General features: G+C 41.1%; 1 protein-coding gene across 1 annotated transcript in view; it reads left to right on the top strand.

The window, feature by feature from the left end:
• LOC145395840 (ionotropic receptor 93a-like) overlaps positions 1 to 17,420 on the top strand; it is a 48,516-nt gene extending 31,096 nt beyond the window's left edge. Inside the window, exons 4-5 of the mRNA XM_080269369.1 lie at positions 1,227 to 1,413; positions 17,142 to 17,420. Of these exons, the coding sequence (XP_080125495.1) occupies positions 1,227 to 1,413; positions 17,142 to 17,420 (466 nt within the window). The remainder of the gene's footprint in view (positions 1 to 1,226; positions 1,414 to 17,141) is intronic.
• Positions 17,421 to 25,803: the final 8,383 nt, after the last annotated feature.

Here is a 25,803-nt window from a genome sequence, read left to right on the forward strand (position 1 = left end):
TTTGCCACTGACCCAGAATCTCCAAAACTTTCACATACTGTTCCGAGAGTTAAAAAGATCCAGGTAAACACACTGAAACAATTTTCCTCAATACCTAAAAAGTACTTGTTTTAGGTTTAGTCTGTTCCCCAAAGCAATGTATCTCTCATAGACACAGGCCCGTAATTAGCAATTTACTTTTGGATGTGGCTGGTTAATATCCTTTTGTAAGTCATGCAGAGTACGGCGATGTTTGAAGGATTTATATAACACGGAGTATAACAGTAAAGTGCAAGAAGCATAATAAATCACTTACAAAGAGATGTTAAGGAGCTTCCTTAGCCAACGATAATACGGGCCACAATGGCTAAATGAACAGTGACCCCTGTTATATGAACTAAGTCTGTTACATGTCATTCAGACTGAACTTAGAGTACTGTCAGGCATTAGAGAGAGAAAATACAATGCGTTTACAATACATTTTATTCCTTTCCACTAAAGTATCTGGTGGTGTAGTGAAAGGAATTTTAAACTAAGAAACCGTGGACTAAATCGCAACAGTTGAAATTATTTTTCATACTACATCTATTCACTCTATATCTTATATTATCATCTTACTATCCACACACGATAATATTGAAGACCTTTTGAGGATGAAAACCCAGATACAGCTTTCAATGATCCATTCTTATCAGGCTGGATACAGTTATCTGACTTTACAGTAGGTAAAACTAAATAGGAAATGCATCCTCTAAATAAAGGAATTAAGAGAGATTATGTAAAATAAATATTTGAATAAAAATATAAATAAATAGAGACGTTGTACCGACGTTCGCCGTCCACAATATTTCAGCTGTACGAGTATTTTCTGGTATGAGCCTAAATGAACCATTTGTATGTCCCTACTTGCAGGAGTGGTTCACTCGCGTGAAGGACATAATAAACTGTTTATTTATATATCTTTTAAATTTTCTGAATTAACTGTCAGTTGAAAAGCAATTTGGCAACTGAATTTGAAGGAGCAAAAACGTGTAGATGGTTTGGCATGTGATGAGGGGCCAGAATTCCAGAGGACTGGATGGTGTACAAGTGAATATGTGGCCCACTCTACTGGGCATGGTATTCATTATTCTCCAAGTATCGAATATTCCGTCCTTATATACCCTACCACATACTGTTTCTAGGTGGGGAAAATGTCTGGGTAAGTTATTGCTTTTTACTTTTTTTTTTTTTTTTTTTTTTTTAAGGAGTGCTCATCTTAGTGACCCTCTGAACCTGCAGCTGATAATATCCCGAAACTTTGCTAAACTAGATGGCACTTCCCCCTTGTATATAGGCAGGGAAAAGCTACTACAGGTTTCGATAGCCTGGCCGGTGCCCCATGATGCCCCCTACACACCTCAAATTGATAAATGTCTGCGGATTATATCGCAGGTGGGTAAATGAATTTATTAATTCGGCTGATTATGTTTTTTTACCCGAAGTCACTCGTTGTCTGAGTAACAATGACTACAGATAGTAATATTTTTAAAGGTATCGTAGTAAAGAAGTTATTTATTTCACAAGGATGATGTCTCATATATTCTGTTTTTGCACCTTCCAAGCACTTTTATTCAGCTGCGGTTAAATCCATAGTAGTGAACGAGTCATCACTAATTCCAAGCCTTCGAGGAGTTATATCCTGAGATGAATACAAAATTTCTGTAGATGACAAGAAAATTGAACTGAATTATTGGAAATAAAAATTATGGAGCTGCAACAGCTCGATTATATGACGTCGAATAAACGTTAAAACTTGTGTACTAAAACAAAATTGATACCTCTATCAAGAAAAAAAATTAGGAACAAAGTAAATTATCAGTCAACTGCAAATGGTGTAAGAAGTACACCTCCTTAAGAAAAATAATTTCAATCAGATAGGCACTGGCTCCTCCTACTACTAAGGAAAGAAAGTAGGCACCATCTGTCTGCTATGCCTATGGAAAAACCTCCAACGCAGGTCCACCAGACTCAGACACAGGACTAGCACGTGACGGACAGTACGGGGAACAAAGCAATCATCACAATACGGTTGAGTCCCACCATTCATCAGGAACCCATGTGCAAGCCGAGAGTGCCCAGTGCGAAGCCTGGCAAGAGCCACCTCCAATCGCTGAGGCATAGAAGGAAGAACTCTTGGCACAATCACTCTCTAAATGATTTAATTTAGCTTAGTATGAGCAACACCATCCCAGTGTCTCTGCCAACACGTGCAAATCGTGTCCCGCAATAAAGTTGTTACATCTGGAGCAGGATGCAGGTAGTAGGTGAGGGGCCGTTGATATGATGCAGCCTGGCTAAAGTATGTGCTGTCGCATTGTCCACCACACCAACATGTGCAGGAACCCAACAGAAATCCAAACAAAGGCCACGATGGCCAAGAAGAAAGAGCCACTCTAAAATTGATGAAGCCAGTGGATGGGATGCATTAACATACTCCAGTGTGGAGAGATGACTATGGGAGTCACAAAAAATCACAAAATCATATAGGGGGAGAGTAAAAATTATTTGCAGAGCATATAAAATCGCAGTCAGCTCCGCCATGCGTGTCGAAGCAAAACGAGAAAGGCAACCCCCCCTACTGAAGGAAGGGAAGACAGCACCAAAGCCTACTCCTGTATCACCCTTAGATCCATAATATAAGGAGCGACAGAACACTCACGAGTGGAGGCATGTTCTAAAAAGAGAGACGGATACCTGAGGGGGAAGTAAGCCCTTTTTTTCCAACAACGGACCTACAGAATGTCACACGAGGGAGTAGCCAAAAACCCACCCTTGGAATCCGATGTGGACAGACTGCCAGTCTTGGAACAGAGAGTTCCAATATAACAGACTGGAGCCTGTAACCAAAGGGCTTCGGGAAGCTTGGACGGGAGTCATAAATAGATGATTGAGAATCCTGGGAGACCATAGTATAAAAAAGTGAGTCTGGAAGGCGGTGAAGACGATACCAACATCTCATCATCAATGATTGGCGATGCCAGGCCAGAGGGAGGGCATCAGCATCCACCAACAAAGTAGAATTCGGGGATGACATGAATGCTTCAGTTGCCAGAGGTACAACAGCATGATGCACAGAATCTAATGTCCACAGATGGGCATCGGCTACAGAGGAGTAGACCTCACACCCATACTCAAGTCTAGGAAAGATAAGAGATCTATGCAAGGGGAGGAGGGTCTGATGATCACCACCCCAAGAGGTATGACCCAAAATCCTCAGATGACTGAAAGCTTTAATACAATTTGCCTTCACAGAACGAATATGAGGAACCCAGGTTAATCGTCTACCAAATAAAAGACTCAGAAACCGAGTCTCTTCCACACAGGATACCCTCTGATGATAAAAATACAAGTCAGGGTCTCAGTGAATCCCCAAAGATGACAAAAATGCACAGCCACTGTCTTTAGTAAAGAAAAACGGAAGCCATGAGACTTAGACCACTCAGAAACTCTATTAAGAGCCACCTGAAAATTTCTATCGGAGACATTCTACAACCAGTGAAGGAAACTGAAAGGTCATCTACATGTAATGAGCCTCGGACACCATTGTGAAGCAAACTTACTACGCTGTTAATGGCCACTACCAAGAGAGTAACACTGAGGATACTTCCCTGTGGTACCACATCTTCAAGTGCACGAGCATTAGAGAGCACTCCTCTCACTCGGACCCTTAAAAACCGGTTAAATAAAAACAGCTCAATAAAAATAGCCAAGCACCCACGAAGACCAAACTCATGAAGAGAAAGTAAAATGCCATGACGCCAAGGAGTGTCCTATGCCTTCTCTAGATCAAAGAAGACCGTGACCTGGTGTTGGTTAGTGAAGAAAGCCTCACAGACAGAAAAATTCCAAAGGACAGTAGGGCATCAGTGATAGATCGCATTTTACAAAATCCATACTGGACTGGTGATAAATAATTGCCCCTCTCTAAGGAACCAAATGAGCCAGTAATTTACCATCTTCTCTATCTCCATGCTAACACAGAGAGATGGGACAATAATTTGACGCCTGCAGATGATCCTTTCCGGGCTTAGAGATGGGGATAACCACAGCAACATCCCAAGAAGACGGAAACTCACAAGTAGGCCTACACCGAATTCCATTATATAGCGCCAGTAAAAAGGAAAGGGATTTGTCAGACGTATGGAATATCATCACAGCCTAAAGATGAGTCATGATACTTTGACAAATCGCCCGAAGCTCAGAAACAGAAAAGGGGACATTGTAAGACTCTCCTCCAGAAGATTCAAAGCACAGGCTACAGGATTCCAATCTCTGACATTGGTATGCTGAAGGCATACACAGCAGCAAAATGGCTGATAAACGATTCAACAAGCACGAAGGGATCAGTCATAACCCCACCTGCATCAGATAAAACAGGAGGGGAAGGAAGAGGAAATTTACCAGAAATCTGTCTGACCTGGTTTCACACTTGGGTGAGAGAAGTCCTCCACAGAAGGGAAGAAACATACTCTTGCCATACAGCATGTCTGGCCTCCTTCAACACGCGACGTGCATAAGCATTTGTCCTCCAAAAAGCCTTCAGATACAGAGTGTCCCCACGATGGCGGCAAAGCTGAGAGAAGGCAACCTGTTTGGCCTTCACATCAGAGGTGCATTCAGGGGTTCACAAGGGAACTGGATGTTTAGGAAATCGACCAGAAGTCTTGAAAATAGATAAAAGAGCTCCTGAGTGCATTATATCAGTTATATACACCACCGCCTAGTCAGTACTACCAAAACTGTCCACAATGCAGTCAGTGGAACATAATTCCCTGAAGAGTGGCCAGTTCGCCTTATCCAGGAGCCAGTGAAGAAGACGGCATTTTGGCTCACACCCAGCATAAGTTAAAATAATTGGGAAGTGGTCATTGTCATGCAAATCAGGCAACACACCCAGTCTAAAAGCTAATACAGCAGTAGGTGAGCACAGAGACAAATCAATGGCCGTGAAAACACCAGTCTGACCATGAAAGTACATCACTTCAACTAAACTCAACAACTTGAACTCTTCACCCCCCACAGAAGAAGCCAGCATGGCACCTCTAGGGTTGGTCATACTGTCACTGCACAGTGGGTGACGACTATTCAGATCACCCAGTAAAAGAAAGGGGGGATGGAAGGTCACGAACAAGGCGAACAAAATCTACCTTTTCAACAGAAACACTTGGAGGGAGATAAAGACTACACACCGTGTATTGACGGCGAAGGAAAATCTGAATGACAACAGCCTGCAGTGGAGTTGAAAGACTCAGGCCAGTGAACCAGACATCACAGCAAACTAGGAGAGCAGTACCACCATGATGTCCTTGACTAGGATGAGAATCAGAATAAAATAACTAGTAACCTCGAGGACCGGAAAGAGCAGCATCCTCAACCATGATCTCCTGGATGCATATGCATAATGGAGAAAAGCAGGCAATAAGACAATGCAATTCCTCCCAACTACCATATAAACTAAGACAATTAAATTGAATTATAGATCCCCTAACAGAGTGGTATTATATCAGGTTACTTCCAGGACCAGATTTCTGGACACTGGGAACCTTGACGGGTTTCTGAGTACCAGGTCGAAGATTAGGTTTAGTAACAAGTTTCCTAACCACAGGTAATCCCTTGGATGAGGAACCCAAGATACACGATTTGGAAGACGGCGAAAGGGAGGAGGAAGAAGAAGGCTGGATAATGGTCTTTTTTTGTGGTGGAACAAGAGATGGCATCGTAGAGGGACTGCCAGCTGTCTTACCCGAAACAGAGCAGGCAGTGCCATCCCAAGGAGAAGTACTAAGTTTCACAGAAGCAGGTGACGTTAATCTGTCAAAGGTCAGGAACAGGATCATAGTTGGAGTCGAACACCATCGATTTTCTTCTGTACCCAGTCAACATGTATAATGCCGGAAGAGTGTATTTCATCCAATAACCGGGTCTCATGGTATCGGAGAAGGTCCAGGAGTAAATGACCCCTTACACTGGTTAAAAGTGGCATGAGGTAGAGGAGACATACTGTGACCAGATACGGGAGTCAGAGTCAAGAGACAGGAGCTCTCTGCTGGGAAGGGCACCTCAGTAAGTACCATATACTACCATTCCCTTGGGTTGAGATCACTGGTTCACGGCCACATGAAGAAACAATGGCATGGTGCAATTTGAAAATGTCTACATCCAGTACTGAGCCACCCACATAGGATTTCAGCACTAAATACTTACCTGTAGGAAAGGTCTCCTGCATACCTTTTGGAGCCAAACCAACCCGATATGACCTTCTCCTGATCCCAGTTGAATGCTATGTCAGAGGAAGATAGTCCCATGAGGCCTGGAAAGGTTACAGAGTGGCAATGAGGAAGGAAGCCTGTGAAGAATGACCATGGACAGATGTGGCCTTGTCAATAGCATTTTTATGTAAAGAAGACATTAAATATACTACATAAACTTCATTTCCCCACACCTCCACCTACCGTGGAGCCCAACAAGGGGAGATCATATGCCAGGGATAGCACCACTGGCGACCTCAGAGTTAGCGGAGGAGTAAACGCAAGTAACCACCGACCTGGACAAGGGTGACTCCAGGACAATAGGAGCCACCAAGTCCCCCAGTGCCCACTTCACCCTAGCCAATGCATGACCAGCCGATTGACCTGGTCTGGCCCAACTAGGCAGCCTGTCTAGCCAGAATAGGGGACCCAAGAGGTGTATTGCTAGCTGCAGCATGCAACATTCAGTATTGTTCAACCCCCAGGACTCCCGTCTCCCAGCATTATGGGACGCCATGCATGGTAAACACGTGGGGAGGCACCAGTCCCATCCTAGATGGCAAATGGGCATGGAATAAACAACATCACCAGCAGGCCTCCTCTACCAGTGATGTGGAGCATGCTTAGTCCACGTGGCTGTAAAATACAGAACCCTACAAAAGTTGGCACACCTCCAGAGTAGGGGCCAACCACGCTTCTAGCCCCGTCACCACGTCAAGGTGACGCACCTCAGTGGAGGAGTGGAGGACTATATATCTTCTTAGAGCAGGAAGAGTCTTGTCTCCTACCATAGTCTCCTGAAGGCAAACATTGAAGGTGAAACTCAGACACAAGCAGTTGAAGTTCCTTCCATTTTGCTCAAACACCTCAAAACTGCACTAGAGAGCAACTATTACTGGACAGGGTTTGGCTGTTTATCTTCATACAAATGATAACATAGTTTTGATACAGCTTCTAAACAATATCATAAAAGGTGGGTTACATACTCTGCCGCTACATTTAACCCTCCAAAACCCTGATTTGCTGCACGTGGGATTTTGTGGAGAAGGTTCTTAGTGCACTAACATTTGTCTATCAGGTCTTAGTCCAAAAAATAATTGAACCCAACCTGGGGTTCCCTCCTTATTTATGTTTTGAAAATGTGCCGAACCTTCATCCAAGGGTGGTAATGGCTTCTACTGGGTTAAACTAAGGAAAAGAAATCTCGTTTTGAAGTAATTTTAAACTTTTAATGAACTGAAAAACAAAAGCATTCAGGGGCCAAATGCAAATCACTTTCAAAATATCTTGGCTACCTACAAACCTAATTTTAAGAAAATGGTTCTATCCATTACTGATATATTGACAAAAGTGCAGTTTTATGTATGACGGCTGGTATTCGGCCGTCCTTAATCAAATCCACATCAAAAGTTAATCACTTTTGCCCGTTCACATATTTGCTGTTTCTTCATGGTTTGGTGGAAATTTCTCCACAACTTTTCGAGATACTTTGGGAACACACACACACACACACACACACACACACACACACACATATTAAAGAATGCAAAGAATCTTATGGAAAAAGGTGAGTTCAAAAATGTATGGATAAAAAGATGCCTAACACAAGAGGAACTGGAATTACTGAATGAGAAGAGGGAGGAAGCAAAAACAAAAAAATGAAGATCCGAGGAGGAGAAGAATACCTTATTTTACAAAGTAATTGGATTGCGGGTACGAAAGTGGTACGTAAACAGGAGGAAATAAAAGGGAGGAAGGTAGCAGAACCAGATTATGACATGTATATAAACAAGATGATTAAGTTGATGTACTCAAATGTGGATGGAATGGTATCTAAATTATTAGAGATGAATGATTATGTCAGAGAAAATGAACCACATATAATAAGCCCACCTGAAACAAAATTAACATCAAGGATATCGAATGACATCCTAAACTTAGAGGAATGTAATATATGGAGAAGAGATAGGAACTTAAACAAAGGAGGTGGAATTAAAATATTAACTAAGAAAAATCTAAAAGTCAAAGAAATAGAATTAGATCTACCCTCACAAATAGAACTGATTGCAGTAGAGATAAATACATCTGAAGGGAAAGTGATTGTAGCCAATTTGTACATGCCACCCAGATCAAACACATGGGAAAGAGACGAATATGAGGACCTGGCGGAGAGTACAATTCAGAGTTTAAGAGCATTATTACAAAAAATGGAAGAGAAATCGAAAAGAATTATACTAACTGGAGATTTTAATACATATATAAATTGGAATACTCTAGATATAATAAGGAAAGAAAGCTGTTGGGACCAAAAGCTTCTGGAGCTTGTGCAAGAGTTTTTCCTAATGCAACCTGTAAGGGAATGCACCTGACAAAGAGGACTCGATGTGCCCTCAATGCTAGATCTCATATTTACTAGGCAAGAAAAAGATATTGACAATTTAATATATCGCTCTCCATTCGGCAAAAGCGACCGTGCAGTACCAATTGCAATTTCAGGATTGCATATGACATAGATAACAGCAATGAAAGTTACAAATAGAGCCAAAACTATAAAAAGGGAAACTACCATGACCTAAAGAAGTACTTCTTAGAAATTACTTGGGAAAAGGAGCATAGAGGACAAGATTTAAATGCTATATATGAAAAATTCTGTGAACTTTATGAAATAGGAGTCCAGAAGTACATCCCACAGCACAAAGAAGCAGAATATAAAAAATAAAAAGAAAAATGAGATTTGCTGTGGAATAGATACAGAAGACACAATAGTGAAAGGGCATATGATAATTACAAACAGGCAAGAAACGATTATACAAGAATAAGGAGGGAAGAGCAAAAACAGTTTGAGGAGGATATCATAAATAAAAGTAGTGATCAACCAAAGCTATTTTACAGCTACATCAGAAGCAATACCAATGTAATAGATAAAATACAATCCATTACGGACGATGGAATCACCTATACTGTACACAAGAGAAGGATATTTGTGAAGCACTAAACAAGAATTTCCAATCAGTTTTTACAGATAAAAAAAATTGAGAGGGATTATGTGGAACATGCATGCCCACACATACTACCAGATATACAAACATCAGAAAAAGAAATACAGTAGGAGCTAAGTAAATTAGACAAAGGAAAAGTAAATGGTCCTGAGGAAAATTCATTTTGGGTGCTATGAGAATGTGCAAAGGAGTTAAGTAAACCATTATTTTTAATTTTCAAGAAATCCTTGAGTCAAGGTAAACTACCTGATATTTGGAAGAAAGCAAACATTGTTCCCTTATTCAGAAAGGGAATTGGCAAAATCCACTTAACTACCGACCAGTATCACTAACCAGTGTTGTAAGCAAGGTATTAGAAAAGCATATAAGAAAGGCTTGGGTAAATCATCTAGAAGAAGACAGTATGATAACAGAAAGACAGTTTGGTTTCAGAAAAGGAAAATCATGTGTTACTAAGCTGTTGAGCCACTATGACAGAATAACAAGCACATTACAGGAAAGAGAAGGATGGGCAGACGGTATCTATTTAGATTTCAAGAAAGCATTTGAATCAGTACCACACCAAAGACTTTTATGGAAACTGTACCATCAAGGAGAAATTCAAGGCAATCTGTATTGTTGGATGCAAGATTTTCTCGTGATAAGAAAAATGAGAACAGTACTAAGAGGAAATTACCCATCATGGAAAGAAGTGACTAGTGGACTACCACAGGGCTCAGTGCTGGCACCAATCATGTTTTCAGTGTATATAAATGATATACACAGTAACACTGGAAATGAAAGCTATCTAAATATGTTTGCAGATGATGCAAAAATACAAAGAATAATTACTGACACAGATTCTTGTAAATAGCTAAAAGAAGAATTAAATAAACTTCATGAATGGAGTAATACATGGCAAATGGAATTCAATGTGGAAAAGTGTCATGTAATCAAGTTCGGTAAAAGTGGAAGAAAACCTGATGGGATTATACATTAGGAAATAAAACCCTACACACATCAGAAAGAGAGAGGGACCTAGGTGTGATTTTCAATAACAGACTATCTCCGGCTGACCACATCAGTGAGATGGTACGGAACATGTATACACTGCTTGCCAATATGAAAATAGCATTTACATACATAAAGGAAGACATGCTAAGAAAGATAATAACATCATTCATCAGACCAACCCTGGAGTATGCATCAGTAGTCTGGAGTCATCTCAAAAAATATATAGACAAGACTGAAAAATTTCGAAGGGTTGCTACAAGATGGGTACTAAGCTTAAGGGATCTAAGCTACGATGAAAGACTAAATAAAGTGAATCTACCAACACTGCAGGAGAGAAGGAAAAGAGATGACATGATTATGCTATATAAATGCATATCAGGGAAGGAGAAAATAGACATAAATGATTACTTAACGTATGGGGAAGCATCACCAAGAGGACACTGCAAAAAACTGCATAAGAAGAGAGGCGATAAAGACGTAAGGAACTTTAGTTTCCCAAATAGAGCAATTGATCAGTGGAATGCACTACCGAATGAAATAGTGTGTGGCAAAACAATTCACAAATTTAAGGATATGTACAATAAATATGGTTTAAGACACGGGACAGTACGAGCTTGACTCATTCCTGTAAAGGTACAATTAGGTAAGAACACACACACACACACACACACACACACACACATTTCATAGTTGAAGAGCATTCATATATAGAATGGAAAACGAATATAAAATAATTATATTAACTGGAGACTTCAATATAAAAATATATTTGAATACTTTAGATGTAAGAAGCCATGAAAGTCGTTGGGATCAAAATCTCCTGGATCTTGTGCAAAAGTTTTTCGTATAAATCATGTATTGGAAAACACCAGAAAATGAGGACTTTATGATCCATCAGTACTAGATATTATATTTACTAGGCAAGAAAATGATATGACATTACAATGTATCACCCTCCATTCTGTAAAAGTGACCATGCAGCTTTAAATTGCAACTACAGGATTGCATATGACATAGTTATCAGTAAGTTACGAAAAGAGCCTAAACTACAAAAAGGGCAACTACCATGACCTAAAGAAGTGCTTCTTAGAAACAGATTGGGAAAAGGAGCTTAGAAGGCAATATTTAAATGTTATATATAGAAAATTCTGTGAATTTTATGAAATAGGAGTCCAAAAGAACATCCCTCAGCACAAGGAAACAGCTAAAAATAAAGAAAGGGTTTAATACGGAATGAAAAAAAGAAAAAAAAATACTGTGAAACAAATACAGAAGACACAATAGTGAGAAGACATATAAAAACTAGACAAGAAATTATTATACAAGGATAAGGAGGGAAGCTCAAAGACAGTTTGAGGAGGACATTATAAATAAAAGTAGTGTTCAACCCAAGCTATTTACATATACATTGGAGGCAAAACGAAAGTCAGAGATAAAATACAGTCCATTATGGACGAGGGGATCATCTATACACAAGAGAAAGATAACTATGAAGCACTAAATAAAAATTTCCAATCAGTTTATACAGAAGAAAATAATTTTGAAAAAGATGATATTGAGCATGCCTGCCCACACATATTACCAGATATGTAAATATCAGAAAAAGAAGTACAGGAAGAGTTAGGTTAATTAGACAAAGAAAAAGCATATGGTCCTGATGAAATTTCAGGTTGGATTTTCCATGAATGTGCAATAGAGTTAAGCAGACCTTTATATTTAATATTCAAGGAATCCTTAGGTCAAGGCAAACTACCTGATATTTGAAAGAAAACAATCGTTCTTCACTTCAAGAAAGGGAGTAGACAGAATCCACTCATCTACCGACCAGTATCACTGGCCAGTGTTGTAATATACTAAAGAAGCTGTTAAGAAAAGGTTGTGTAAACCATCTAGAAGAATACAGTATGATAACACCAAGGCAGTTCAGTTTCCGGAAGGGAAAATCATGTGTTACTTAACTATTAAGCTACTATGATCGAGTTACAGAAACATTACAGAAAAGAGAAAGGTGGGTGGACAGTATCTATTTAGATTTCAAGAAAGCATTTGACAGAGTACTGCACCAAAGACTTTCATGGAAACTGTACGATCAAGGAGGACTCCAGGGTGACCTGTACTATTGGATGGAGGATTTTTTCACAAAAAAAGATATGAGAACAGTACTAAGGGGAAGTTACTCATCATGGAGGGTTGTGACTAACGGAGTTCCACAGGTGCTGGCACCAAATAGGGGCGGGCAACCTTTTCAAAGTGAGAACCAGATGAGACTTTTGGGAGCAGCCCACTGGCTGGAGTGACAAATGAGAACACAAAAGTGACTACATACAAAAAAATTTATTGAAAAACATGCAAATAAAATCTATATCAGGATATAGACTTCCGCACATGAAAGGGTGGAACATGTTTGATCTCGTGGGTTAAGATCTCAAAACATCTATGAACTTAAAAAGTACTACATACATACATGGATATGTAACAAGTGTGTACCCGCCTTAAAGAGTGACACATATCTCCTCTCACTGCGGAAGTCCTACAGACACTGGCGTCTGGCAGGATGGCACAAAGATTGTATCACGCGGGGTGAGGGGAGCGCCAAGTTGCCAAATAGTATCTGCCAGCCACATGCGGCCGGCAGATGCTATTTGTCAGAATGTAATTTGTTTTGGCTGGGGTTTCATGGGCTGGATTGCTATGCTCATGCAGAGCAGGTTGGCGGGTAGGATGCTGCACTTTCGTGGGTCGGATATTGCCCGCGGGCCGGAGGTTGCCCGCCCTTTGTATATTTAAATGACATAGTAACATTGGAAATGGAAGCTATCTAAATATGTTTGCTGATGATGCAAAAATACAAAGGAGAATTAGTAACACAGATTCTTGCAGACAGCTACAAGGAGAATTAAATAAACTTCATGAATGGAGCAATGAATGGCAAATGGAATTTAATGTGGACAAGTGTCATGGAAGTAAGTCTGGTAAAAGTGAAAAAAAAGACCAGACTAGAATTATAAGTTAGGAAGTTCAACCCTACACATATTAGAAAGGGAGAAGGAACAATGAGTGATTATCAACAATAGACTAGCTCTGCCTGACCACATCAGTGGGAAGGTACATAACATGTATGCACGGCTTGCTAATATGTGAACAGCAGTAACATATATAGTGTAAATGAAGACATACTGAGAAAGATAACATCATTCATCAGACCAGCCCTGGAGGATGCGTCAGTAGTCCGGAATTCTCATCTTAAATAACACATGGATAAGACTGAAAAGTACAAAGGGCCACTACAAGATAGGTACCAAGCTTAAAGGATCTAAGGCTACGAAGAAAGACTAGAAAAATTCAATCTACCAACACTACAGGAGAGAAGGAAAAGAGGAGACATGATAATGCTATAAAATGCATCTAAGGGAAAAAACAAATAGATATAACTGAGTATATAATGTATGGGGAAGCCTCAGCAAGAGGACACTGCAAAAACCTACTAAAAAGAGAGGCGATTAAGACGTAAGGAAATTCAGTTTCCAACGAGCGCGATTGATTAGTGGAATGCACTACCGAATGATATAGTGTGTGCCAAAACTCTTCATAAATTTAACGATATGTAGGTTAAAAGTGCTTTAATACACAGGACAGTATGAGCTTGGCTCATTCCTGTATAGATACAATTAGGTAAGAACTATTAAGTAAGAACACACACACACACACACACACACACACACACACTTCAGGAATGGAGTAGTACATGGCAAATGGAATTCAATGTGGACAAGTGTCATGTAATCAAGTTTGGTAAAAAAGGAAAAAGACCTGATTGGGATTATAAGTTAGGAAATAAAACCCTATACACATCAGAAAGAAAGAAAGACCTAGGTGTGATTATCAATAACAGACTATCTCCGGCTGACCACATCAGCGAGAAGGTACGGAACATGTATACACTGCTTGCAAATATGAGAATAACATTCACATACATAAAGGAAGACATGCTAAGAAGGATAATAACATCATTCATTAGACAAACCCTGGAATATGCATCAGTAGTCTGGAGTCCTCATCTCAAAAAGCACATAGACAAGATTGAAAAAGTTCAAAGGGCCGCTACAAGATGGATACGAAGCTTAAGGGACCTAAGCTACGAAGAAAGACTAAATAAACTGAATCTACCAACACTACAGGAGAGAAGGAAAAGAGGTGACATGATAATGCTATATAAGTGCATATCAGGAAAGGAGAAAATAGACATAAATGATTACTTAACATATGGAGAAGCATCAGCAAGAGGACACTGCAAAAAACTGCATAAGAAGAGAGGTGATAAAGACGTAAGGAAATTCAATTTCCCAAACAGAGCAATTGATCAATGGAATGCACTACCGAATGAAATAGTGTGTGCCAAAACAATTCACAAATTTAAAGATATGTACGATAAATATGGTTTAAGACACGGGACAGTACGAGCTTGACTCATTCCTGTAAAGATACAATTAGGTAAGAACACACACACACACACCTGTATAGATAAAATTAGGAAAGAACTATTAGGTAAGCACACACACACACACACACACACACACACACACACACACACACACACACACACACACACACACAATCTATCGCCTCGCCTTGCTAAAAGCGGACGATAAAAATCATTACTTGTCTGTAGCATCCCATTTTTTTATGGGTCTGGTAACAGTGTGTATTATGAAGAAGTATGAAATATCAAACTCTTATACCAGAATTAAGTTAAATAGTCAGCATGTACAGAGAAAACCATATTGAAACACAAATATATAACTGACCTATTTGTTTTTTTCCTCTCAACACTGCCTAATAATTAAGTTATTTTTGTTATAAAAGCCTCGTTACTCCATCTGAACAGGTAGTTGATACCCCTCTAGTAAGGATTCCGTATGACAAATTAGGCAATTTTTTCACATATAAGATATTCTGTATCTGGAATCGTCTACCAGCACAGGTAGTTGACACTCCGTCGACAGAGCAGTTCAGAGTAATGCCAGACCTGACTTTGTGGTAGATGGATATTTCCTCCAGTTTCCTAGCCTACCTTGTTTACCTCGGGTTAGGTGTACTTCCTTTTCCGTGCCCATTTCGCAGATGGGAGAGGTGGGTGAAGAGAGCCTTCATCTCTACTATACTTTCCTCTCACTAACAAAATTACAACTATTACCTGGTAAATGCATTCTAGGTACTTCCGAGGTATAGGTCGCAAGACCTTCTGAGGTACTACTTCTTGGAAATCCCCCCCTCCCTCTTTCTGTGCCTAAGAAACATTTCCTATAATGTATTATCCCAGGGACTTATAGGCGAAAATCGGTGAGATCTGCCTATACGTTGACTATGTTTGAGAGGCATAAAAGGTGATGATTTTTTTGTCATGACTTAAGTATGTATTTGTAATGCAGAGTAAAAGCCTGTAAGAAGATCACCTAAGAATAAAACTGATGCTGTGAAATCTTTCTACATAAAGGCATTATATTATATTGGCAGAAACTAATAAATGACGGATTTTGCAAGAAGTGTTAACGAATCTTGTTCCGGCAACTGTTCATGTGCCTGTGGGAGCAGGTTTGTAACAAACAGTTTTGTCAGTTCGTGGCAGGTGGCCCTTCCTAATGTGACATATACTTCATGTGTAGCCCAAACGTCATATTGATCGAATTTTAAACCTGTATCCCCTCAGTAACATGGAGATACATAGGAATATATCAGACGGTTCTATAAATCACATTAGTCCCACACAGGCCTATTCACCGTAGAATTATCATTATCAAAAGCTCAAAAAATGGAAATAATACTTTAAATTAAAAGATTATTAAGAAATTTGAGGATGGATAACATTTACTTGTAACCTATATAGGTAATGTTCTGCATGGCTGATGCTTGAAGCAAAGCTATATGACTTAAATGAGATAATCTTTTCCATAGAAGACTCTGTCCAGCTATTAAACACCAGAGTTTTATACATTTTTGCCGAATGTAACTTGAAAATATATCATCATCCGGACCTCCTTTCCCACCCTAGGGAAGGGTGAGGAAATATATCTGCATTCGTATTTTTATAAAGTGCTTATTTATATTTTCATCCTATAACAAAGTAGGAAACATTCTTTAGCATTATACAGTATCTAATACATATAATTTATCAACATTAAAAAGTATTGGACCTCATTAATTTTCACTGCACTAAGATATTTTTTTTTATTTTGCGAAATACTGCGCTAATTATACGACTCATATGCACCTTTTTCCTCAAAGAGTATATAAAACAATAAATGCGAGACGAAGATTACGTTCCCCAATAATAAAATAAAGAAGTAATTACGTATGGTGCAGCCTGACTGTTCAAAAGTATGCTACATATGAGCAAGTAACGACAATATTGTTTTAGACCACAGTACGGTGTATCGAAGTACGCCAAACAGGCGGATAATATGTGGTGATAGTATCACTCAGTACGAGGGGGCGGCACAGTATTCTTAGGGGTTGCTTGAATTATTACCCAACCAGCCACGGTCTGAGTAAGAGACAGGAGTGACCAGCTTAGACTGATGAATTATAGTTAACGATTTTGCTTTATCAGAGTTGTAGAATAGATTGTTAAATCGATTTTTATTATGTTGTATTGCCATTAAACACTGTACATGTAACGTTATGCATATACGGGGTGACTACACACAAATTTTGTATATCCAGTGCATTAGAATATAGAAGAGTAAATATAATTGTTATAACACTATTGGTTAAGAAATTCCTGCACAGTTTACATAAAAACTAGAACATTTACTACACTGGGACCATCCGAAGTCTGTTTTAGGTTCTTCCACGACTCACTACTGCAACTTTCTGTTTTCAGGCTGGTCTGTATGAGCAGTGGAAAAAGGAAACACTGGAAGCCGCTGCACGTGAAAGTCGAATGAAACAGAGGGAAGAAATAAAACAGCAAGGACAGGATGGAGCAGAACACAGCCAAACAAATTTCAGGAGTCTGTCAATTATCCATATACAGGGACCTCTGCTGCTTCTCCTGGTGGGAATCACCCTCGGCAGTGTGGCCTTTGTAGTGGAGAGGCTGCTGGTGTCGGAGCCTCACCCTTCCTCTACACCGGGACCTATGAGACTAACATTAGACTGATTAATTTTGCATATGATTCCCGGAAGCAGATTTTTTTTTTTTTTCTTTTACTGATATAAAACAGGCCCATAACATAATTTAGTATCTGACCCCTTCAGCCTAAGGGCATCATTTCTGTTGTGCATTCATACTATTGTTAATCAGTTGGAGGAAACATGAATAATGTAGAAAAGGCATCCAGGGGCAGACAGTGTATTAATATTGTATTTTGAGCATAAAAAAAAAAAAAAAAATATTTCACAAGACCTTATGCTATTATGTTTATGCAAAGTCAGATTAAGAGAAAAATAAAAAAGTAATTCACATGATTTTTTTCTTCAAATCTGTAACACCTCAAAACAGAAAAGTGTTATCGTTAACTATTCTTGTTACTTTTAGGCTTTGAATATAAAGTGAAAGCAATATGACCCCAATTCTTAACCTGCCGTATCGTGGCAGATTTTTCAACACTGACCCCCCCAATCCCGACAGATTTTGGATTTTTGGAAAGGGGCTCAAACCTCCGCTTTTGGTGAGAAACGATGGCAAATCAGAGAGAATGTACTCACCTGAGTCGAAACAGGAAATCCTCCGGACACCTGGTACCGTGTTCTCCGGAGACACGCTGCTGCTGTCCCATTTTCTATGGTAGGGATAAGTATTGAAATTGACTCAGAATAGGCAGATATTTATTATTTTGGTACAAAGTAACATGTACTACAAGAATATATAGGTTTTCACACAAAAATGTAGGCAATATAAATGTTGTTCCATTGAGCGATCACATGAAAATCTCCAAGTTCTTGCACATATGACTCAATATGACTGTTGTTTCAACTTACATTCTATTTTTCAACTTACATAATACTTTTCCACTAACATTTTACCTGTTTCCGCTTTATATAACTGTTATCACATATTTACAGGACTTACTATTATACTGAGCGTCATATTATTGCATATTTACAGGTCTTCCTATTTTAGTGAGTGCCTTATTATCACACACACACACAGTATCAGTAATGTACCTGGGTGTGGTATTCCTGGAAACATGGCTCAATGCACAACTCTAGGTTGCAATCCACACACCCGTACATAGTGTCTTTTCTCATAGTGGTGTGCCTCATTTTGGACTGGCTGCATACGTGACAAGGGCGCTGGGGTCTAGGACGGTTCGGTTGAGGAGGGATGCTGAGGAAGTGGCCTCCTGTGAGGCATAGGGGAGTCTGGGTGACAGTGGCGGGGCGGGTGCGGTGGTGGGGCCTGTCCTCTGCATACCTGGTGATAATTTCACGAGACAGCTTCCTCACAAACCCCTTGATAGTCTCAGAGGTTCCCATTGTCAAGGCGTGGAGGTAGTGTGTGTTGAGTACAGTGATGTCAAGCAAGTGGAACAATAGCTTTTTGTATCAATTCATCATGGTCCTGGCACACTCCACACTGGAAATCATGGAGTCAGACTGGTTTGCTTGCCTCATGCTGACATTCAAGTCCAATACCGACTCCAGTTTCCAAACGAGGAGCATTCTCTCACTGCAGTATTCCACAGAGTCTGTGCAGTGCATGAAGGGGCGGTGTGCTGTTGGCAGGAGGCAAACTTCCCTGTTGTGGTTCCATACTGTGGCGAGGATGTTATTCGCCTTGAAGAATTCACCTTCTTCTTGTCAAGTTTCCTCCCAATCTTAACCATGTGCCGACGGTTTTTCTTGACTGTGCCACAGACTCCGGTGTTGTGAAAGTGGAGGTACTGAGCGAGAAGGGGGCTAGTGTACCAGTTGTCCAGGTACAAGACGTGACCACGATGAAGGTACTCCTCTATCATTGTCTACACCACGGTCCCAGAGAGTCCAACACTTTGATCTTCTATTATGTCTGTCTGTGCACTGGTGTACAAGACTATGTCTTGCACATAACCGGTTTTACAGTCACACATATTAAAGATCTTGAACCCAAAACAGTGTCTCTTGCAAGGTATGTACTGGCGAAAAGAAATATTGCCTCTCCACAACATGAGACTCTCGTCTATCACAAGATCTCTGAAAGGATAGAAGGATGAGTGGAACTTTTCATGCAGGTGATCAAATACCATCCTTATTCTCCTCATTCTGTCAGTGTTATCAGCATTAGCAGGGTCGTTGACATCGTAAAAGTGGAGGCAGCTCAGAATTTGCTTGAATCTATTATGACTCATTACCTTCCCAGAGAAAGGTGTGCTGGTCAATGGGTCTGTGGACCAGTATCCCAGAATTTGTCTTTTCCATACAATACCCATCAAGAGAACTAGGGCCAAAGAGATGAACATCTCACCTGCGGTAACTGGGAAGTCATATTGTTGGGAGTGCTTGCTTGTCGTACCTTCATGCTTGCTTTTGCAGTGCTGGCTGCTTGCAAATAGATTCGTCTGCTCCACATTCCACTCCACAAACTCCTCACCAAAGAACAGATGGAAGCAATCCACCCTAGTGGAGCCTGCATGGAGTCCAGGAGCTGTGCAGCCAGACCGCCACTCCTCAATGAACGGGTGAATGATGGATGTGAAGTCACTCCCAGCTTCCCAGTCACATGACACACAAACGTCTCCAGCCTCATCTCCATCGTCACCTCTGTCGGGGTGTGGAGGAGAGAGTGGTTGGGGAGGTGGAGAGCAGTGTCCTTCCCCACTCGCACTCCTCTTCTGTCTCCCTTTTCTTTTCTCCTTTCCCTTCCCTTCCTTTTCCTTCCTTTCCCCACATCACAGGACTGTGGGGAGGAAACGCGGGAATCTTGCGGGGAGAAGGAGGTGCTAGGGTGCGGCTCCTCCTCACCTACCCGCTGCCCAGGTGCACCACCACATGCTTGCCTGGGAGCTGCCTCCCTGCCACTTCCACTTTCCCTTTCACTTATCATGCCCACTCCATCACTCCCGTCTTCCCCAGATAAAGCACAAGCCTCATACCTTATTTTCCTCCTCGTTGCGCCTTCGGCTCCCATCGGCGAAATCCTTTCCCTCACCAACCATGAGGTAACACCACATCATACGGCTCCATCCTCGTCCTCATCCTCTTCAGACTCTTCTTCTGGAGAAGGTGCATGCATGTGGTTGAGGTGCAGGCTGGCCTTCCCTCGCCTTACGGTATGTGACATACTGCCGCTTCCTTGGCGACGGTGCCTCCTCATCACTGCTGCTCATTTCGTTGTCAAGCACCATATAGTCCATGTCCTCCACATCGTCATCTAGTGGAGAATCACTGTTGCCTGTGAAGGCATAAAGGGCGGCTTGAATTTGCCATCAGAGAGACCTCGGCGCACCATGTCTGTTCGGGGTCACTGCTAACAGGTGAATGACCGAGACAAGGGCACACGCGAGTCATACAGGGTCAGGGAGCATCCCCGCCTGGCGGCAGGTAGAGGAAGCTGTTACACATATATATACCGAAAATCTATCTATCTATCTATTGCCAGACGCCTCAATCCCGTTCGGGGTGGCCACAAACAAATCGCCTCTACGTCGCCCTGTCCCCCGCCATTTCACTGCCCTGCTCCCAACTCACACCCCCCTCTCTCATATACCTCTCCACCCCATCCCTCCGTCTTATCCTCGGCCTCTCCTCCCTCTTCCCCCCTCCACCTCACTCACATACAGTCTCTGTGTCAGTCTTTCACCCTCCATCCTCTCCACATGGCCAAACCACCTCCGTGTATTCCTCATAACGCTTCCTATCACATCCACATCCACACCACAATGCTCCTTTATATCCTCATTTGTCAGCCTATCTCTCCATGTGACTCCACAGGCTCCTCTTAATTAACTCATTTCCACTGCTCTCACTCTTGACTTGTGTCCTTCCAGCAACGTCCAAGCTTCACTTCCATACGTTAGAGTTGGTATCACAATACTGTCATGTAGTAACTTTTTCACTTCCATGCTCACTTCCCTGCTTCTTATCACTGCTTTCAAGGAACCAGCAATCTTTCTTCCCTGTTGTACCCTTTCAAGCACTTCACCCTCCAAACCTCCATCCTTACTCATCACACTAACCAAGCACTTAACCCGTCACGTCCCGAGCTATTTCGCACCTCAGACACCCCCCAATCCTGAGGTATTTTCATTTTTTTTTGGGGGGGGGGCTAAAACCTCCACTTTTGGTGAGAAACATCGAAATTTCATAGAGAAATCGCTCACCTGAGGTTTAAAATACTCGATCCAGGTAGCAGTACCTCCTTACCTGACTGGGTTTTCTTACAGGCTGGCACCAAAGAAAACGAGTTCTATGGGAGAGTAACTATTTCACACCACTCATAAACGGTATTTACTTATTTACTTGGTACGAATTTATATGTAGTACGAGAGTATATTGGTTTTCAAACAGTAATATAAGCATTATAAGCATTGTTTCACTCTAACTCATCACCATACCTGACCTTTTTTTGCCACATTACCTGATCATAATTTCTGACTGTTTCTTCCTCTAATGCTATGTAAACTTTGTCCTCCACATTGTCATTGATTGGGGAATCACTCTGGCCCTGAATGTCTTTATTGGCCAGGTCACTGGTAACAGGTGAATTGCCGAGACAATGGCATGCGGGGGGGGGGAGGTTATGTGGTGTAAGGCATTGTCCCTGCTTGGCATCTGGTAGAAGAATAGAGGAAGATGTCTCGTGTATAAGTACGAAAAATCACGTGCAAAAATTGAAAATTGTGCAAATTATGAACCTTGCAATTGCGCGACGTACCAGTACGTCGTCGAGACTGGCAAATGCAAAATGTTGCAACATACCCATACGTTGAAGGGACACCTCGGGTTAAACGTACTCACATTTTCCAATTCCTCACCATCCAACCTCGCTGTACATTCACTGACTTCACCTATCTCAAAGACCATCACTTTATTCTTCCCTACATTCACCTTTAGATTCCGTTTCTTACACACTCTTTCAAACTCATCCACCAAGTCTTGCAGCTCTCCAGTGTCTTCACACAACAACACAGTATCATCTGCAAACAACAGTACAGGGAGTTTCCAAACACTACCCTCTCTCACCATGGCCACTCCAACATCCACTACCTCTTTTATTACCCCATCCATGTACAGATTGAACAACCATGGAGACATGACACATCCCTGTTTCAACCCAACCTTCAAAGAGAAAAATTCACTTAGTTCACCATCCACACGCACCGCAGCCTTAGCATCATCATACATACTCTTCACAACATTCAACAACTTCCCATCTACTCCATATATTCTTAATACTTTACACAATCCTGGTCTTTCTCCAAATTCATGAAAGCCTCATGCAACCTCTTTCCCTTCTCTAGAAACTTTTCCACTAAAGATCTAGGAATGAATATCTGATCTACACAACCTCTTCCCTTCCTAAAGCATCCCTGTTCTTCTCCAACTAATTTCTCTGTTCTTTCTCTAACTCTCTCAATAAGTATCCTACCATACACTTTTCCTGTTATACTAAGAATGCAAATGCCCCTATGATTACCACACACTTCTTTATCCCGTTTTCCTTTGCACAAGGGAATAATTATACCTGACTTCCAATCCTCCGGGACTCTACCTTCCTCCCAGTCCAATCTGCACATTTTCCACATCCATTCAACTACTATCTTTCCCCCATGCTTCAGCATTTCACCACACACTCCATCAATTCCTGGGGCTTTCCCCAATTTAATTTTCTTCATTGTTTCCACAACTTCTATCCTACTGATTTCTTCCTGTCTTCTCACCTCCCTCCTTCTCCCAGCCATTCCCCAGCCACTTATACTCGCATTACTTCCATCCTTTATGTTAAACAATTCCTTAAAGTGTTCTCTCCGTCTGCTCACTTTTTCTCCCTTCTCCACTAGTAATCTACCATTTTTATCTTTCACTCCCCTGCTAACTTTACTTCCACCCTGTCTTACTCTTTTCACCTCTTTCCAGGACATTTTCTTACAGTTCCTCCACTTTGCACTGAAATTCCTTCCAAATTCCTCTTCCACTTTCTACTTACTCTCTTTCTACATATAACTCTCTCTTCCGCCTCTTAACTTCTTCCACACCCCTATTTCTCATCCATTCATTGTATGCTTTCTTCTTTTGTGCCACAGCCTGTCTCACCTCTTCATTCCACCACGCTGTTCCTTGCACCCCCCCTCTCCATCTTCTCTTCATCACACACACTACATCACATGCTGCACATATTTCTTCTGTGAATATCCTGCACACACCTTCCACATCCCCCATCTGCATCAATTCATATTTGCCCAATCGTTCCTTCACGTCTCTCTTATACTCTGCCTTTTTCTCATCCTCTTGTAACCTTTCCACTCTCCTTACAAATACTCCTTCTTCCTGTCCTTCCCTTCTTCTATTTCTTCATCTTATTTGGATCTTGATTCTGGCCACCACCAAGTAGTGGTCAGAAAGTCCACTCCCCCAACCTCTATAAGCTCTTGTATCTATTACACATTTTTGCATCCTTTCATCCACACACACATAATCAATCATTGCCTTCCTTTCATTCAGTTCACCACCCACCCTTCTCATCACTCGCCATGTATACTGGTGGATCATCTTGTGCCTGAAAAGGGTATCGGCTATTACCAATCCCCTCCCAGCACAAATGTCCACTAACGCACTGCCATTCCCATCTATTTCAGCAGGCGCACCCCACTCACCAACTATTCCATCCACCTTCACATTCCCTACTTTACCATTCATATCACCGATCAAAAACACCCTCTCACACGTGGAATTTGAAAAGTGTGTAAATGATGGACCTGGCAATTGCAAAACTTATGGATATGTTGATGGGACTGAGCATGACAAAATGTTGCAACGTATTCATACGTTAATGGGACACGGCGGATTAACTCACTTTTACAATTTTATTTATAGGAGAAAATATATATATATATATATATATATATATATATATATATATATATAGTAAAAAGTGAGTTAATCTGCCGTGTCCCATTAATGTATGAAAATGTGAGTACGTTTAAGTACTTGGGTAGTGTGATGAGTAAGGATGGAGGTTTGGAGGGTGAAGTGCTTGAAAGGGTACAGCAGGGAAGAAAGGTTGCTGGTTCTTTGAAAGCAGTGATAAGAAACAGGGAAGTGAGCATGGAAGTGAAAAAGTTACTACATGACAGTATTGTGATACCAACTCTAACGTATGGAAGTGAAGCTTGGACGTTGTTGGAAGGACACAAGTCAAGAGTGAGAGCAGTGGAAATGAGTTATTTAAGAGGAGCCTGTGGAATCACATGGAGAGACAGGCTGACGAATGAGGATATAAAGGAGCGTTGTGGTGTGGGTGTGGATGTGATAGGAAGCGTTATGAGGAACACGCTGAGGTGGTTTGGCCATGTGGAGAGGATGGAGGGTGAAAGACTGACGAAGAGAGTGTATGTGAGTGAGGTGGAGGGGGGAAGAGGGAGGGGGAGGCCGAGGATGAGAGGGAGGGATGGGGTGGAGAGGTACATGAGAGAGGGGGGTGTGAGTTGGGAGCAGGGCTGTGAAATGGCGGGGGACAGGGCGACTTGGAGGCGATTTGTTTGTGGCCACCCCAAACGGGATGGAGGCGTCTGGCTATATATATATATATATATATATATATATATATATATATATATATATATATATATATATATATATATATTTTTTACCTTCACCCTTCATGCATTCTAATGGTGTCAGTATAGCAAGACAAAATGTGTTGTTGACATTTGATGACAAGACTGTGGAAACTATTTTCCCCTCAGAGTGAGATGTCTTGTGTTTAGCAGTAAAATGTGCAGGATTAAAGTAGTTGTCCCTGTTAAAAGCAAAGGACGATTCCAAAGAATGTTTTTTGTTAATTGAAGCCGGTTAATAGCCCAAGGTTCTGCTCAAGTTCCTGGTTAATAACTCTTTTAATTAATGAATTAAATGCTACTGCATTTAACCTTTAGGGGCAACTATATTATAGATACATGTTCAAATACTTAGAAAGTTTCCACTGTACCTGACTGCACCTGCTTGCTGTGGTGACGTAGAAAATGGGAGAAGGTATTATATCTTTATGTACATAAAATGAGTATTTGATCAAATTGTTCTTTGATAATATGATTGATTTGTTCAGTTACACCTTCCTAGTAAATTTCGGAAGGTAATTAATTGTATTTAAGTAACTGTAATTCATAAAAGTTTGGGACTCCTAAATCCTATGAGGGAGGGGAGATATGCCATTGCTTTGTCAGTCCTTTAACCTTTATGCGCCGATTAACAAGTTATACTGTCACGATTTGGGGCGCAGAGCAACACCAGTTTATTTGTATAGTTGGAAGTGTCTTCCCACCACCCATTGAACCCACAACCATTAGGTAGGTAGGTACCCAAGGTACACTACTGATATACGGCTCAGTTTGTACACAGCACTG

The sequence above is a fragment of the Coenobita brevimanus genome, chromosome 33 (assembly GCF_032717465.1).
Source record: "Coenobita brevimanus isolate Jiangsu-jjx chromosome 33, ASM3271746v2, whole genome shotgun sequence".
NCBI classification, from domain to species: Eukaryota; Metazoa; Arthropoda; class Malacostraca; order Decapoda; family Coenobitidae; genus Coenobita; species Coenobita brevimanus.